This window comes from Pteropus alecto, unplaced genomic scaffold (genome assembly GCF_000325575.1).
Source record: "Pteropus alecto unplaced genomic scaffold, ASM32557v1 scaffold95, whole genome shotgun sequence".
NCBI lineage: Eukaryota > Metazoa > Chordata > Mammalia > Chiroptera > Pteropodidae > Pteropus > Pteropus alecto.
In genome coordinates this window covers 17,023,459-17,037,512 of record NW_006441071.1, presented here as the reverse complement: position 1 = coordinate 17,037,512, position 14,054 = coordinate 17,023,459, and the positions used below count along the sequence as shown (strand labels likewise).

The window sequence follows — 14,054 nt, the reverse complement described above, 5'->3', positions numbered from 1 at the left end:
TGGGGGGTGCTCTCCTGTCGTGGGAGAAAACAGAAGCTAGAAGGGTGAAAAAGACCCAGCCACACCTGAGTGGAGAAGGCCAGTCCTCGCTTCCCCAGCCCTGGGAGAAGAACAAATTGGTGGGCTGAGAGCTCCTGGCCTCACCCCAGGACGCTAGGTAGGGAGCAAATAAACAGCCATAAGAGAGGAAAGCAACTAACCTGGGCTATGTGGGTGGTCCAAGGGTGTCAGAGAGCCTGGGGCTTGTAACACAGCAGAGCCCCTCAAAGAGGGCAGAGGGGCTTGGCCCAGGGAAGTGGGCCAGCCACCAGTGGCCTGCTACAGTGCCAAACAGCAGAGGACTTCTAAAGAAATGGGAAGTCTGTTTGCATTCATGGGGAATTCAGTACATGGGACAGGTGGAGGAGAAGGGAAAAAATTCCATTCTGGGAAACCCCTGGAAACCTTTCCTACAAACAGCTCACTGAGGGAAGCAGCCCAGACCCCAGCCTTTCTACAGGCCCCCAGTCTCCCTTATTTCCAGGTCTGCTTCCACGGCTAGATTTTCAACCCAGCTCGGCTCCTCTGTCTCTCCCTCTTCTTTACTCAGTCCTCTGTCCTCCTGCCAGTCCCCACTCTGGCAAAGTTTGTGGGCTTGGAGCCTGGGGTGTCTGAGTCTTAGCAGTCGCTTTCTCATAGAAGCAAGGAGCGGCAAACTGCTACTATTTGAGAGGTTGGGGAATGGCGTGGTTTCTGGAGATGGGCTGCTGGGATGTGAATGGCATTTCCACCACTTAACTTCTGAGTGACCTTGGGCAAGTTACCGAACCTCATTTTCCTCACCTGTAAAATGGGGATAAACATAGCTCCCACCTCTCAGGCTGCTGTGAGGGTGAAATGAGAGTGTGTGAAGCCCCCGGCACAGACCTGAAACACAGGCAGTGCCCAGTGAGCACGACAGTCCTGTCCTGTGTATAGCCTCTTCGTTCTGCTCCTCACCTCCTTTATCCCACATCCTGACCTAAACTAGTCTCTGCTACTCATGTGATCTCTTCAGATGTAAATTAAATTGGTCACTCCTGTTGAAAACTCTTCCACAGTACCTCAGTGTGAGCATAAAATCCAGCCTAAGGCTCTTCCTACAGCAGCCGCTCGTGCTGGGAGCCCCGGCATTGGCCATTCCATTCGCCTGGAACACCGCTCTCTATCCCTCGAAGTCAAGTCCAGTTTAAATGCCATTTCCTCAAAGAAGCCTTCATTAACCACCTCCTTCCTTCTCAGCACTAGTCCCCAGTCTGTAATCGCTTTACTGATTTATTACTCATGGTCCCTTGAGAAGGCAGCTCCAGAGGACATTTGGATGACGGATGTATTTTTATCCACAGGGATGAGGGTGGTAGAGATAAAACTGGTTTGGTGGCCTGCGCAAACCAGACCTCCACTGCCCCAAGTTCCAAACCCTCGGTAAGGTAAAGCCTGGCCACCTCCACGTACGCAAATGTTGTACACCGAGCCCAGAGGTCCAAAGTAAACATTTTTATTCTCAGTCCTGCCTCAGCCGTCTCTAGTTTTGCAAGCATGAATAAATGGAATCAACAAGAATACTCTCCCTAAACGTCTTTCATTATAATTTGTCACTGAAAAGGTTTCCTGTTTTCCCTAGAGAGTGTAATTTCAGGGTGACCTAAGATGAGGCTTAACGATTGCAGAACGTCAGGGTTAGTTGTCCTGCTTCCGTGCCAATTCCTCTCTCACTGAGCAGTGCAAGGCTGCAGGAGCTGTCAATAGCAGCCCGGCAGATCTGTCCTTCCAGTGACAGAGCACTCGGTGAGGAAGAGCACCATGAGGGGAGAGCGGCAAAGACTCACGAGCCCCGTTTCTGCCTACACCAGGGCAGGGGACCCAGCAGAGGAAGGAGAGATGCTGCTGTCACATGGCCTCCAGCTTGATGAGCCCCACAACTAAACAAGCCTGGGAGAACCTGCTCGTTCACCCTCGAACACCCTCAGTCAGCAAAAAGGGGAGCCAAAGAGCAGGAACAAATGTCCTCTGAAGTGCCCCCCTTTCTGAGGAGTTCCCAGAGGGAAGCCCCAACTCCCAGCCAGGTGAGAAAGAGGGTCCTTCCCCTCGGAGCAGCCTTTTGCCTTCCGGGGCCCATCTGCCTTCCTGCTCCGCAGGTCATTGCAGGAGCCTAGCCCCACTGGTTCACAGGACAGTCTCTCGGATGACACCGATGAGGCTGTGTGGCCGCTCAGCCTCCACTCGCCGGGGCCTCCTCTCGGCTCTCGGCCTCCCTGCCGAGACGAAGGTGCTCAGGTCTCCACAGCTCTGCAGGTGCAGCAGGCCAGGCTGTCTCCGCGAGGGTAGCACGTGGACCCCAGAAGTGCTAGGCTGCAATGGGGCCATTATCTTTGGGAGAATAAAGAGAGGTTAAGCTTCACCAGATGTGGTCCTGGGATCTGCTTCCTACATGCTGCAATGGGGCCATTATCTTTGGGAGAATAAAGAGGATGGGGAGAGGTTAAACTTCACCAGATGTGGTCCTGGGATCTGCCTCCTACATCCATCCATGTAATGTTTAGTTTAGTTGCCTTGAGAAAGACAAAAGGGTATTTTCCCAAAGTTGAACCCACTCAGAATTCCAGGGAGACTTTTAACATATCGCCTCTTTTCTAAAGTTCCTAAGAAATTCCCCAAATTTCCTATGGTTTCAACTGTCAACCTGCCTCACTTCACTGGTTCATCTATTGGAATTTCTCACTTTATGTTTAGCATCCCTCTCATCACTTTTTTTATTTTTTACAATTTCTCTGTGGTCTAAGCCAGTGATTCTCACTGGGGTGTGCACATTACAGCAGGAGAGGCGAGCTTGTCAGGAACAGGGATGCACAGCTGCCCCCAGACCAATTGTCGTGTGAATCTGGAGTGGGGCTCAGGCATCTGTTCTTTTAATAAGAACCCAGGTGATACCGAAGTACTTGAAAATTGGATAACCCTGGGCCTGGCATTGTGAACAGGTAATGAGTTTATAACATGTCGACCAAAACCGATGATACTTCTAATTGATCTAATAACCCTTCGATAAACAACATAATAAACAACATCACAACTAGGCCAATTTATTTGTAAAAACTCTTAAGAATGGTTCTACTGCTAGATCTATTTTTGCAATGTGCCACATATATAACTTTAAATATATCATATCACTTCCTTTGTAAACATGGGATTGATGAGGGGGGGAACTGTTCAGTACATGCAAACACAGTCATGGCTACATGACCTTAAACACTGTTAGCGCCTTGGGAAAAACCCAGCTGCCTAATTCCCACCAACATTGTAGGACAATCACTGGGATGACTTTTGTTTAGTATGTACCATTCTGGGATTTTAAGGTCATTAAAAGGTCACTCTCCCAAATAGATGAGACATTAGATTTGCTAACATTCTATTATTATTTTTCTTTAAGGCCTGTGCTTATTCCCTGATTAAGAAGAAAATTCCAACATTCACAGATGTCAAGTGTTATTGACGTGTAAGTTAGGACCAATGGTTTTGACAATGGTAAAAATTAAAACGGATCTAAAAACACTTTCTAATAATATAGAAGGAATGAAATGTGCAAAGGCTGGGTAGAGTCAGAAATCAAAGCTCCTCTTCCGGTCCCTGCCTCCTTCTGTTTGAGGAGGGTGTGGTATTATGATACGTCACCACCAGGATCTGGCCCTGGAAGCCTCCAGCAGATGAGCCGAGTCGATTGCAACAATCCCGGTACCCGAACTTTTATCTAGTCTGTGCACAAAGGCCCAGCAAGTTTTTGTAGTGATAGTACTGTCAGACAACGAGTGCTTGTTCTTTTTTCCCAGAGTGATTTTCCAGTGAGCAAGACTTTGCAGAAGGTCCAGAGCAACTGCTTGCTCCAGCTCCTACCTCACCAGAGCTTGGCAGCCTTTGAGAAGTGACTCCAAATGCCTGGTGCTGTTTAGCAGGCCATTGGGGATGGACAGAGGGAAGGAGGCAGCGAGTGACATTTGGCACAGGCCAGGGGCACCAGGATGTAAATGTCTCCCCTACATAGGCTACTAGCTAGGGCTTGACCCAGGACCACTGGCTGACCACTGTTAGATAGCAGATGACAAGAGGGTCCACAGTTCAGTAAGTCTTCATGTGAGTAATTGAATAGCACTTTCTCTCCCCTGAGTTCCCTGAGGGACTGGGAGAGAATCTGGCTTCTGGCTTCTATTAGAACAGGCCAGCAGATAGAAAGGGAGAACAGAAAGGAAAGTGAGCGGGCTATTTATTCAATCTGCCTACAAATTTACCTAGGATCCTGTAGCTGGTAATGACCTTGAGAATCAGCCCAATTCAACTTAAGAGGTATATCCTAGGCACTTAATACACACAGGCACAGCCAGGTAACACCACAAACCACTGTACACTGCCTTCAACAGCTACCCCACATATGTGGAGCAATGAGGTTAAGGTCTCAAAGATGACCGCTTTTAAAAGAGGTGGGTAACTAAAGCTGTGACCCATCCCCAGTTCTCATCAGAAGAAAATTTCTTTCATTCAGAGATACAGGCGTAGAGACCACCTAGTCCAACCTTCACTTTAAAAATACAAAATCTGACACCTAAATGAATCATGTATGTGGCCTGATTGTTTCTTTTCCCTGGTGGCTTCTGTTTAGGGGATTGCCTTGTACTTTTTAACCTATGGAAAGGAAAAGGTGTTTATTCCTTTTAGTCCTATCAGCTTAGTAATCTTGCCAAACATTTCATGGTAATGTGAACAGTTCCCAGAATCTTGCCAATATGAAAATTCATGTATGTCCATCATTGTCGAGGGGCTAAAAATACATGCCATCCCAAAGGGAACTTTCAATACAGGAAACCAAGTGCTAAATGTGCCCCACACTGCCCATATCCCTTGCTCTTATCCCCAAGCTGTAGCTGCACCCTTTTTCTTTTTCCAGGCATGCATCCACATCCCAGAAATACGGGTTTGTCTTCCTTTGGGCCAAGCACGCTACGGAAAAATCACCACACCTGAAAAGAAAGTGCTCAGCTTCCTCTCCCCGCCAGCTCCATAGACCTCCAAACCACATTTCCCTGGATACAGTGATCATGAACTTACTGTGCCTTGGACAGAAAATCGGAGAAGCCCCCTCAGCTGCTATGGAAACAAGTTATCTGATTCACACTGGATATTAATAATAAAACTACCTGTTCAAGGAAACTGGCACTTGTGATGGCTTCCTCCATGTGCTCCTCATCAGACTTCAAAACGGATTTAATGTTTTCTACAAGTTCGTGGATGTCCGGGGTCATACTGCAGGAGGACTGCTCCAGGAACTTCGCCACCAGCAGCTTGGTGTCTATGTAAGATTTATAATCTACTAAAGAACGCGGTCTGCATCGTGAAGCTCTGGATCTCAAACCCCTCCTCAAGGTCACCGCAGCCAGATCCGGTCTTCCCTCAGTCTGAGTCGCAGCTTCACAGCTGAGCACAGGGGTGGCTGTGGGCAAAGATAAACAACACAGACCCGTTGGCTATGCCCCTATGAAAACACGCCTGTATCTGAAACACCACAGACCACTAAACTCAGCATGGGAAGCATGTGACAAATGCTGACGGCCATGCACAGCTTGCTTTTCATTTTGCAAAAAGAAAACAAAACCAACCACTATGACACAAGCTTATTTCCTGACATGTAGTTCCAATAGGACATGTCCCCCAAACATTTTATTGTGCCACATAAAACACACCCCCAAGGTAAAGACAGATGATAGAGAAGAGCATCCGGAATACAAACTATAACAGAGCGACAGTTTCACGGGGTAATGACCAATATATGGGGATGGATGCGGCAAACAGACCAAAAACACGATTGAACAATAAAAGAACATTCCAAGCAGGGAGGATGAAGGAGCCACTTAAAGAGAGGGACTGAGGAGACAAGACTTGCGGGATGGATGGAATACTCCGTTCACTTTGTACCTTTGTCCTAAACATCCTCAAGGGCACTGTACTGACTTATATCATCAATGCTCACAGCATGGCTGCGAGGCAGCTCTACAGCTGGCTATTACAGAAAGAGAAATCTCGATGCAGAAAGATCACACATCATCCCAAAAGTCAACAGCAGGCCTGGGAAATCCACAGCAGGCTCTAATTTCCACAACTACCTACTTCAGCAAGGGCATAAGGACCGGCAGAACGTGACTACACTGTCCGATGGGTGAAGTGAAACTGAGGCCTGATCTCCACGTGTTCATAGGCAGCCAGCAGCCTGCAGTGTGCACAATACTGGGGAGTTCCGTCTGTGAAAGCCTGAGAAGCAGCAATTTGGATACTCAAGGGAGAAAGGAAGCGGGGGTGGGAGAACAGGTGGAGGAAGGGAAGCATCCTTTTCCTCTGAAGAAAGGTCGGCATGAGGCTCTCTAAACAAGGGTTAGCGGCGGTCCTCCTAGGCTGCCAGGTACATTTCGCAGAGCCGGAATCTTCTAGAAATACTCCCTACAGACACTCATGTATGAGGACAGAGTCAGGGACTGCACTCAGTCACTTGAAGGCGACCTGGTCCCTTCTACAACGGAGGGCTCCAACAGGTAAACACATGTCGTCCTCGCCCCTGGAGCACTGCAGAATGGGAAAGGGTTCTGGACAGATCTCTCTAAGCTGTGCAAAGTTCCTGTTGAAGCTGGCAGGAGGCCAGCTCGAGTCCTCAATGTGCCAGGTAGGGCAGAGACCCACAATGAAGAAGGGTCTGGGGAGCTGAGGGGCCAGGCTGCCAGCCTGCTGGGGTTGCAGAAGCGTGCTCAGTCCCAGGCGGTGGGACTCCTCCCCACGCAGAAGCCACAGTAGAGACAGGAGTGTTCTCTCTGGCTCCCACACGGTCAATCCAGAGCTGCGGCAAACAACACAGGCTGTCAGAGGGACGGAACCAGACTGTAAGGGGGTGACACAGGGCCCCAGAGAGAGAAGGGTGAGAATAGTATTTGCACAGAGCATGAGGAGACCGTAGGCCACTCGTGAGAACAGGTCACCAAAAGAAGCCAGTGCTGGTAGGATTACAGGTTTTCTTTTTCTTCCTTTGGTTCCTTTATTTATTTATATTGTTTTACAGTTTTCTACAATGAGGACATATTTTGAGATATTCAGGTATTTATATATTCAGAAAAAATGACTCAATGTTATTTAAAATTTTTTAATTAAAAAAAATTTTAATTAAATAACATCTTTACACAAACTCAAAACAGAGAGGAAGAGAGATAGAGTGTAAGTTTCACTCTATCCAGAGTTCTTAAAACAAGGTCAGATTTAAATAATTCAATTTACTCATACATAGTAAAAAGATAACTAATATTAAATTATAGAAGAAGAGATTTAAAAATACATCCTTTTGATTTCTTCCTTGAGAGAGAATGCGTATTCCCATAGGATAGTGAGCATCTAGAAATGAGAACTAGATTTGCAAAATTTTCTTTGTACAGTACGTACCATACTATCATGTGCAACCAAATGCTTTTGATGAAAATGACGTAAAAAGGAAAAAAAAACCCTACCAGCTTTAAAAGATATGGCAGATGTATATTCCTAATGTGCATGTAGAATATCTTATTTTCCCAAGACCTCTTAACCTCCTTTGAGATATCTCTTGAACTGTTATGTAGGGCCTTGGGCAGCCAGAGCCACCTGCTTTCACCTGGCACCCTTAGGCAAATAAGTGCTCTGCCAGAAGCTTGGGGAATGACCTCACCTCTGTCCACGGAATGGTGGAGCACAGGGTCACTCTTCGATCTTGTCCTCAGGGGCTGCAGGGCTCTTCCGCTTCTCATGGGATGTAGCTGGTTTGGGTTGGGAGTTGAAGTGGATGCGTTTTCTTCTCCAGGTGTGTTAGGGGTGTCCCCACCTGATTTTTTTTTTTTAAACAAGAGAAACAAAATTTATTTCACCAGCTGCAGCTTTCAGAATGTTGGGCAGGAAACACCTGTGAGCCCACACCTGCTGGGTACGAGTAATACAGTTTAACAACATTTGCTTAGGCTGCTGGCCCAGCAAGTTTGTATTTCCCAGCACTACGGGAAATGACTCTTCCCCAAACCACCCTCTAGCCCTAAAAGAAAAACAAATAAAAACCTTTAAATCCAAGAACAAAATTAAAAAGCCCAGTCAAAATGTCAGTTTTTTTCTAAAGGCACTTAGCATCTTCTCTGGTGAAGCATCCTACTACAGCTGCAGTATTGGAAAGCTCCTAGCTATCTTATAGTTTCTAGCCATTCAGGATGAGCTTGATTGGGTGGAAGGTAATACCTGCACAGGTGAGGTGGCTGCCCTGAGGGCTGCAGACCAAATGCAGGCAGAGGAGGCATCTGCAGGCCAGGCTGTGAAACTCCTAGAAAGCCAAGTTAAAGAGCCAGCGGCCACTAAATGAATCAGTAAAATCAGTCTGGAATTGGATGACTTTTACTCAGGAAAAGAAAGTCACATAATTTGTGAGCCTGAGTTGTGGTCTGGGAAACTTTTTGAAGAAATAGAAGAATTACAAACATACGTAGGAAACGTATGTGTGCTGCACAATTCTACATAGGATGGAAGGTGAACAGAACAGGAACCCAATTCCAAATGGTGCTGCTGAAAAATTACCTCCACCTAAAATAGCTAGGTTGATCCATTATTTATCACCAAGGACAGATTTGTCCTGGTGGACAATTCTCTGGGTCATTTAAAACCTCTTCAAAAAGAGACAGCTATAACAACGTTCCTTTAAATTACAAGGATAAATATAAACTGACTCTAGTATTTAATGCGGGACTGGAAATCAGAAATCAGCACATGTTAAGGCAGAATGACCTGGGCCCTAGGTTATAAATGAGGGCGTAACCTCACAGCAAATCGTCCTGCAATAAATGAAACGCATTTTTCCTTCAAAAGAGCTCATGTTATTTTAACAGGAGAAATCTTTGGTTGGAAAGCACGGGAATGCCAAATTAAACTCTGTAATCTATTTCTTAGGTCCAGAATAGTCTGGTTATTATGGTTAAAAGATTCTAAGGATATCTGTATTTCTGTTCACATGTTAACTCTCACTTGTAAGCCCTAATAGCTGATCGTATTTTCACACCTGGAAAAGATGTAACTTAAATCATTTGCTCCAAGAACATCTGACCTCCCCCCCAACAAAATATCATAGAGATCATAATTTTATCATGTTTCAATTTACTGAATCACAAGTTTGGGCAGTGATAATGGGTTTATCACCTTGAGCCACTGGTATGCAGATTGTTCCCAAAGGCCTCGTGGCAGCTTCTGATCCTTCTGGCATTTGGAATGAAGATCCCTGAATCACCGGAAAGAAGAGAGAGATTTGTTGATAATCAGCTCAAGAGTCATCTGGACTCAGCAAACTTCTTAAAAAGATCTGTAAGGCACGTTCTCCCATTGTTCTCTGTGCCACATACTTGTGGTCAACGTACCGAAGAGAAACCCTATAAACAGTACCTGCTCCTGGTCGGTCTGGTTCACCACAGCTTCATAGGGAGGTGGGGGGTCCAGTGGACAGAACACTTCCACGCCCTTGATTCGTGCTCCGTAGATATGCGGCAGTGGAATGACATCGGGACCAACCATCCTAGGAAAAGCACGCTGGCATCAGGCCATCTGACTGGCTACCTGACAGCAGCGGCTCCTGCACACTGGCCTTTGCCTCTAGAGGGTTATGCTTAGGCAAGTGACCATGTATAAAATGCAATGCCATCATTCCTTTTAAATCCACTAGGCAAAAAGGAAACAATAATCCATAAGAGACTAAAAGCAGATTAGTGACTGCCAGGGGCTGTGGGGTATGGGGAGTGAGTGACTGCTTAACAGGCTCTCCTCGGAGGTGATGAAATGCTTTAGAACTAGATGGAAGTGATGGTGGCACCTCATCGTGAATGCACTAAATGCCACTCAACTGCACATTTTCAAATGGTTAATTTCATGTTATGTGAATTTCATCTCAAAGGAAAACACAAAACAAAACTAGGGACTCGGGGAAACTCAATTATTTCTTACATTAGTAAGCATGCGCCAAGTTTCTTGCCTGGGTTTCCCCAATGTTTGGTTCACAGTAGAAACTCACTACACGTTAAAAAATATTTAAAAGGATAAATGAAATTTTCAAATAAAGCGAACAATGCCATAGCTCAGAGGTGAAGACGCACAGTGCGGGAGAAATCACAAAGTGACCCCTATTAAAGGTAGCCATTCAGCAAACACTGACTGCTTGCTGTATGCCAGGCTCCGCGGTTTTTGTCCTAGGGGACCCTTGGCAGCAAAAAACAAAAACAAAAAACCCACAAGATTTTCTGCCAGTGTCCATAGAAAATTACACGCACACATGTTTCAGCCCTCAAACTTTCATTTTACTTTGCATTAGTGAAAATTCATCATAATTGCTGTTAAGATTGGGGGGAAAAAAGAAGAAAATTCCATACACACACACACGTACGCAAATAATCTAGGTAACAAAGAAGCTAAATTTCAAAATAATAGTTAAAAATACATGGAAGTTTGTATTCTTTAACAAAACTTCCAGTTATAAAATAAATGTCGTGGGGATGTAATACACAGCATAGTGACTACAGTTAATAATACTGTTTTGTATATTTGAAAGTTGCTATGAGAGTAGATCTTAACAGTTCTCATCACAAGAAATAACTTTTTCTTTTGTTTTTGTTTTTTGTTATTTATTTATTTATTTTTTATTATGGTGACATTGGTTAACAAAATCCATTAAGTTTCAGGTGTACAATTTAGCATTAAGGCATATCTATACATTGCATTGTGTGAAGAAAAAAAAAAAACTTTTAAACTCTGCATAATGATAGATGATAGTCTTGCTGTGGTGGTCATTTTGCAATACAAACAAATGGCAAATCATTACGCTGTACACCTGAAACTGTATTCTATTTCAATTATATTTCAATTTAAACACATACACACACGTGCGCACGCACACACAGAAGATATTTAAAAAAAAAACAGATTTCAGGCCACAAAGCAGTGGAGAAGGAGAAAAAATAAATAATAGCAAAATTTAACATCTGTTCTTGAAATGCAAAACAGGACATAAACTAAAAGACTAATGAAAGACATTTTGGAGCCAGTTGCACTCAGGAGACTGCTTTTTCAGAAAGTCAGTTCTGGATTGATGGCTGTTTCATTTTATTCCCCATGCTCGTTTACAAAACTGCAATTGGTGGAGGAAAAAAAGTTGAGAAAGCTGTGATGTTCTTTATTCCTAACAATTAAACGTCCAGAATTCTGGGATTTAGAAGAATGAGACTCCTGTGGGCTGAAGGAAACAAATGAAAAAGCTCTCCCCTTTCCCCTTTATCTTCTATCAAAAGGAAGACTCTCAGCCCCTGCCTCACCTGAAACGTAAGGGAGGTGATATTTTGACACCTAATGTGGGGATATCTGCAGGCTCAGAACATAGCATATAACATGTCTAAATAAAAGTGCCGGCATGAAGGGTTTCTCTCAGGGGTGGCTGAGAGGGGTCCTTGTAAAGTTTTCAAAAAAGGGACATTCTCTTCTTAGAGCAGGACTTGCCCACAGGTTTCACGCCAACTCTCCATTCCAGCTGGGGCTGTGTGAGAACTACAAACACAGAGCGACTCCAAGAAGCCAGACTCTTCCTGGACCTGACCAATGAACAAGGTGACCTTTTCACTCAATGAGACCCGGGGACTCTTTCCGTCCTCTCCAGAGGGCCAGTTTTCAATCCTTAATCAGCATAACCTTCAAGAGCTATCTTTCTAGCACTTATAAACCCTGGGCTTTTCCCCCTTGGCCAACTCTGCCAGCATTTCTTCACTGCTTTGCCCTTGCCTGGAAAGTTAATATCCTTGTTTGTTTGCTAGCTCTGGCAGCATTCGTTTTATATTCCCAGCCCAGTGGTTACCTATATAGTGTGTTCACAGAGAAGAGAGGGCTTGCTTAGGGCCTAGGGGTCAGAGGAAAAAGCTTCAATTTTAGATCCTAAACTACTACAGAATCTCTTCGAGAAGAAAAACTGGAAGGGGGAAGGGCGACACTCTTTATCTAAAATGATTGCAAAATGAAGCTTCTATGACCAGGAAAGCCTCATTTTGATGGAAGATGCTGCTAGAGTTAATGCAGCAGGAAAATTCCTTTCCTGTTGGGCAGCTTTTCCTTATTTTATCTCTTTGGGTAAATAAGGACTCTTGGAGAGAAATGAGTCTGGTAGCTCCTGGAAGGTTTTTCCTGATTGCACAGGGCTTGCAACCCTAGCTACAGAGTAGAATCGCCTGGGGTGGTTTCTCAACTTTGGATGACCCAGGTCTCACCTCCACAAATTCTCCTCTAATTGCCTGTTGCAGGACCCAGGTATCTGTAGGTGGTCAATGCCCCCAGGTGATTCTGATGCCCAGCTAGGACTGAGACCACTGCAAAAGGAAATGGATTATAGTGGCTGAAATTAAAGCCCTGTTATATCTGAGAAAGGTAATGGGATTTTTATTAAGAACCTGTGTCTTACGAAAACTGCTACCTGGTAAAGTAGGGGTAAGATTAAGGTCTACATGTGTCTTAAGTGTAAGATTCATGCCAAGAACACTTGAAACTGGGAAAGTAACATTGGTAGAGCTCAGTCTAAGCTTTTATTTTTAGAAGGATTTTTTTTTTTTTTTATGCCCATAATCTCTTAACAATCCTCTCGGCAGCCATGTAGCAATGCAGGTGAATAAGGAAACTGAGGCTCAGAAATGATAAGAGATAAGAGATCTACCAAGGGTCATCCTTTTAAGAGATTCCAGAGCCTGGGCTCTTTCAAGTTCATCCAAAGTCTCCAGGAAACCTTCATTGGCTCATGTTCCTGAGCACTGAAGATGAAGAGGAAACTCAAATAGATCATGCATGTGTTCTGCTTTGATGCTACAAATAGGCCTTGAGAATTCATCCAAGAGTGATGCAGCAGCTAATATGCCCTTTCACTGGGCACACGGTGGTAGAGTTGCTGCCCGTGGAGCGGGCAGCAAGGGAGGGTGCCCCGCCCAACAGCTGAGCACTGCATCAACCTCTAGCACAGCCCTGCTCCACTTGAGTGTGGGTTTTGAAGCTTGTTAGGAAAGAAAATGGGTGGGATTTTTGACTTCACCTTCAAGAAATGCCCGGGTCAACCTGGCTCCCACCCCCTCCTCTTTAATATTCTATAGCAGGTATCATCCCCACAGTACAACCAGGCCCACCTTCATGAAAGGGTTTGCAGACTCTTCTTTTTGACTCCTGGCTCAAGCCAACTTCTGAGAATGGGGGGCTCCCTAGAGTAGTGGAGACGGGGTATGCAGAGCCCCTCCTGTACTTACAAATCGATTCACAAAGTAGATTAGCCATCTTTGGACAGAAGCCTTGACCTCAATCAGGCTTCAGTTTATGACAGTAACTTGAGAAACACTTTCTCAAGGAGATACCAATGCATGAAGTGGTTGTATTTATAGAAGTTAAATAAATAAACCTCTTCTGAGAGGTCATAATACTTTACAAGAAATGGGGAGCCTCTATTGTGTGAAAATACTTAGCATAACTGATTGTGGAAATTTTTTAAAAACATTCATTAATATTTTGCCTACCTGCTTACAAGATAGAAAATTACCAACTGGGGTAAAACAGCTAGTATCTACAAAGTTCATTTATACTGAGAATCTAGCAAAGTCAGTGAAACTAAAAATATCTTTGATAGAATATGTATCTAAAGGTGAATAAATTTAGCCATTTTAAAAAGGAAAGTGGGCTGCACTTTCCGATATTGGTAGAATTTCAGAAAATAAGAGTATTTGCCCGTTGGAGATCTGATCTAGAACTCCGGGTATACATTTTAGGCTGAGTAGTGTCTTCTTTCTCACAAAGGTGTTTTGCTTTAACACCCTCCCCCATGTTCGTTCAAGAAAGTTTTGAATGGTAACGAGAAACACTTCTGTCTACTTCCAACCTAGATTTGGTCAGGGGCTGTCTCAGGACTGGGGGACAAATCCAGGAAAGCACACAGATCAAGAGCAGATACCCACCCT

General features: G+C 44.7%; 1 protein-coding gene across 2 annotated transcripts in view; it reads right to left on the bottom strand.

Annotated features, from left to right (window-relative positions):
• Positions 1–1,500: 1,500 nt before the first annotated feature.
• The window catches only part of FAM189A2 (family with sequence similarity 189 member A2), a 50,155-nt gene continuing 37,601 nt past the window's right edge, over positions 1,501–14,054 (bottom strand). For both annotated transcript variants that reach the window (XM_006918481.3, XM_015594552.2), the window contains 5 exons: positions 9,481–9,610; positions 9,241–9,319; positions 7,739–7,891; positions 5,202–5,494; positions 1,501–2,388 (listed from right to left, as the gene is read on the bottom strand). In XM_006918481.3, the coding sequence (XP_006918543.2) occupies positions 2,185–2,388; positions 5,202–5,494; positions 7,739–7,891; positions 9,241–9,319; positions 9,481–9,610 (859 nt within the window). In that variant the 3' untranslated portion in view covers positions 1,501–2,184. The remainder of the gene's footprint in view (positions 2,389–5,201; positions 5,495–7,738; positions 7,892–9,240; positions 9,320–9,480; positions 9,611–14,054) is intronic.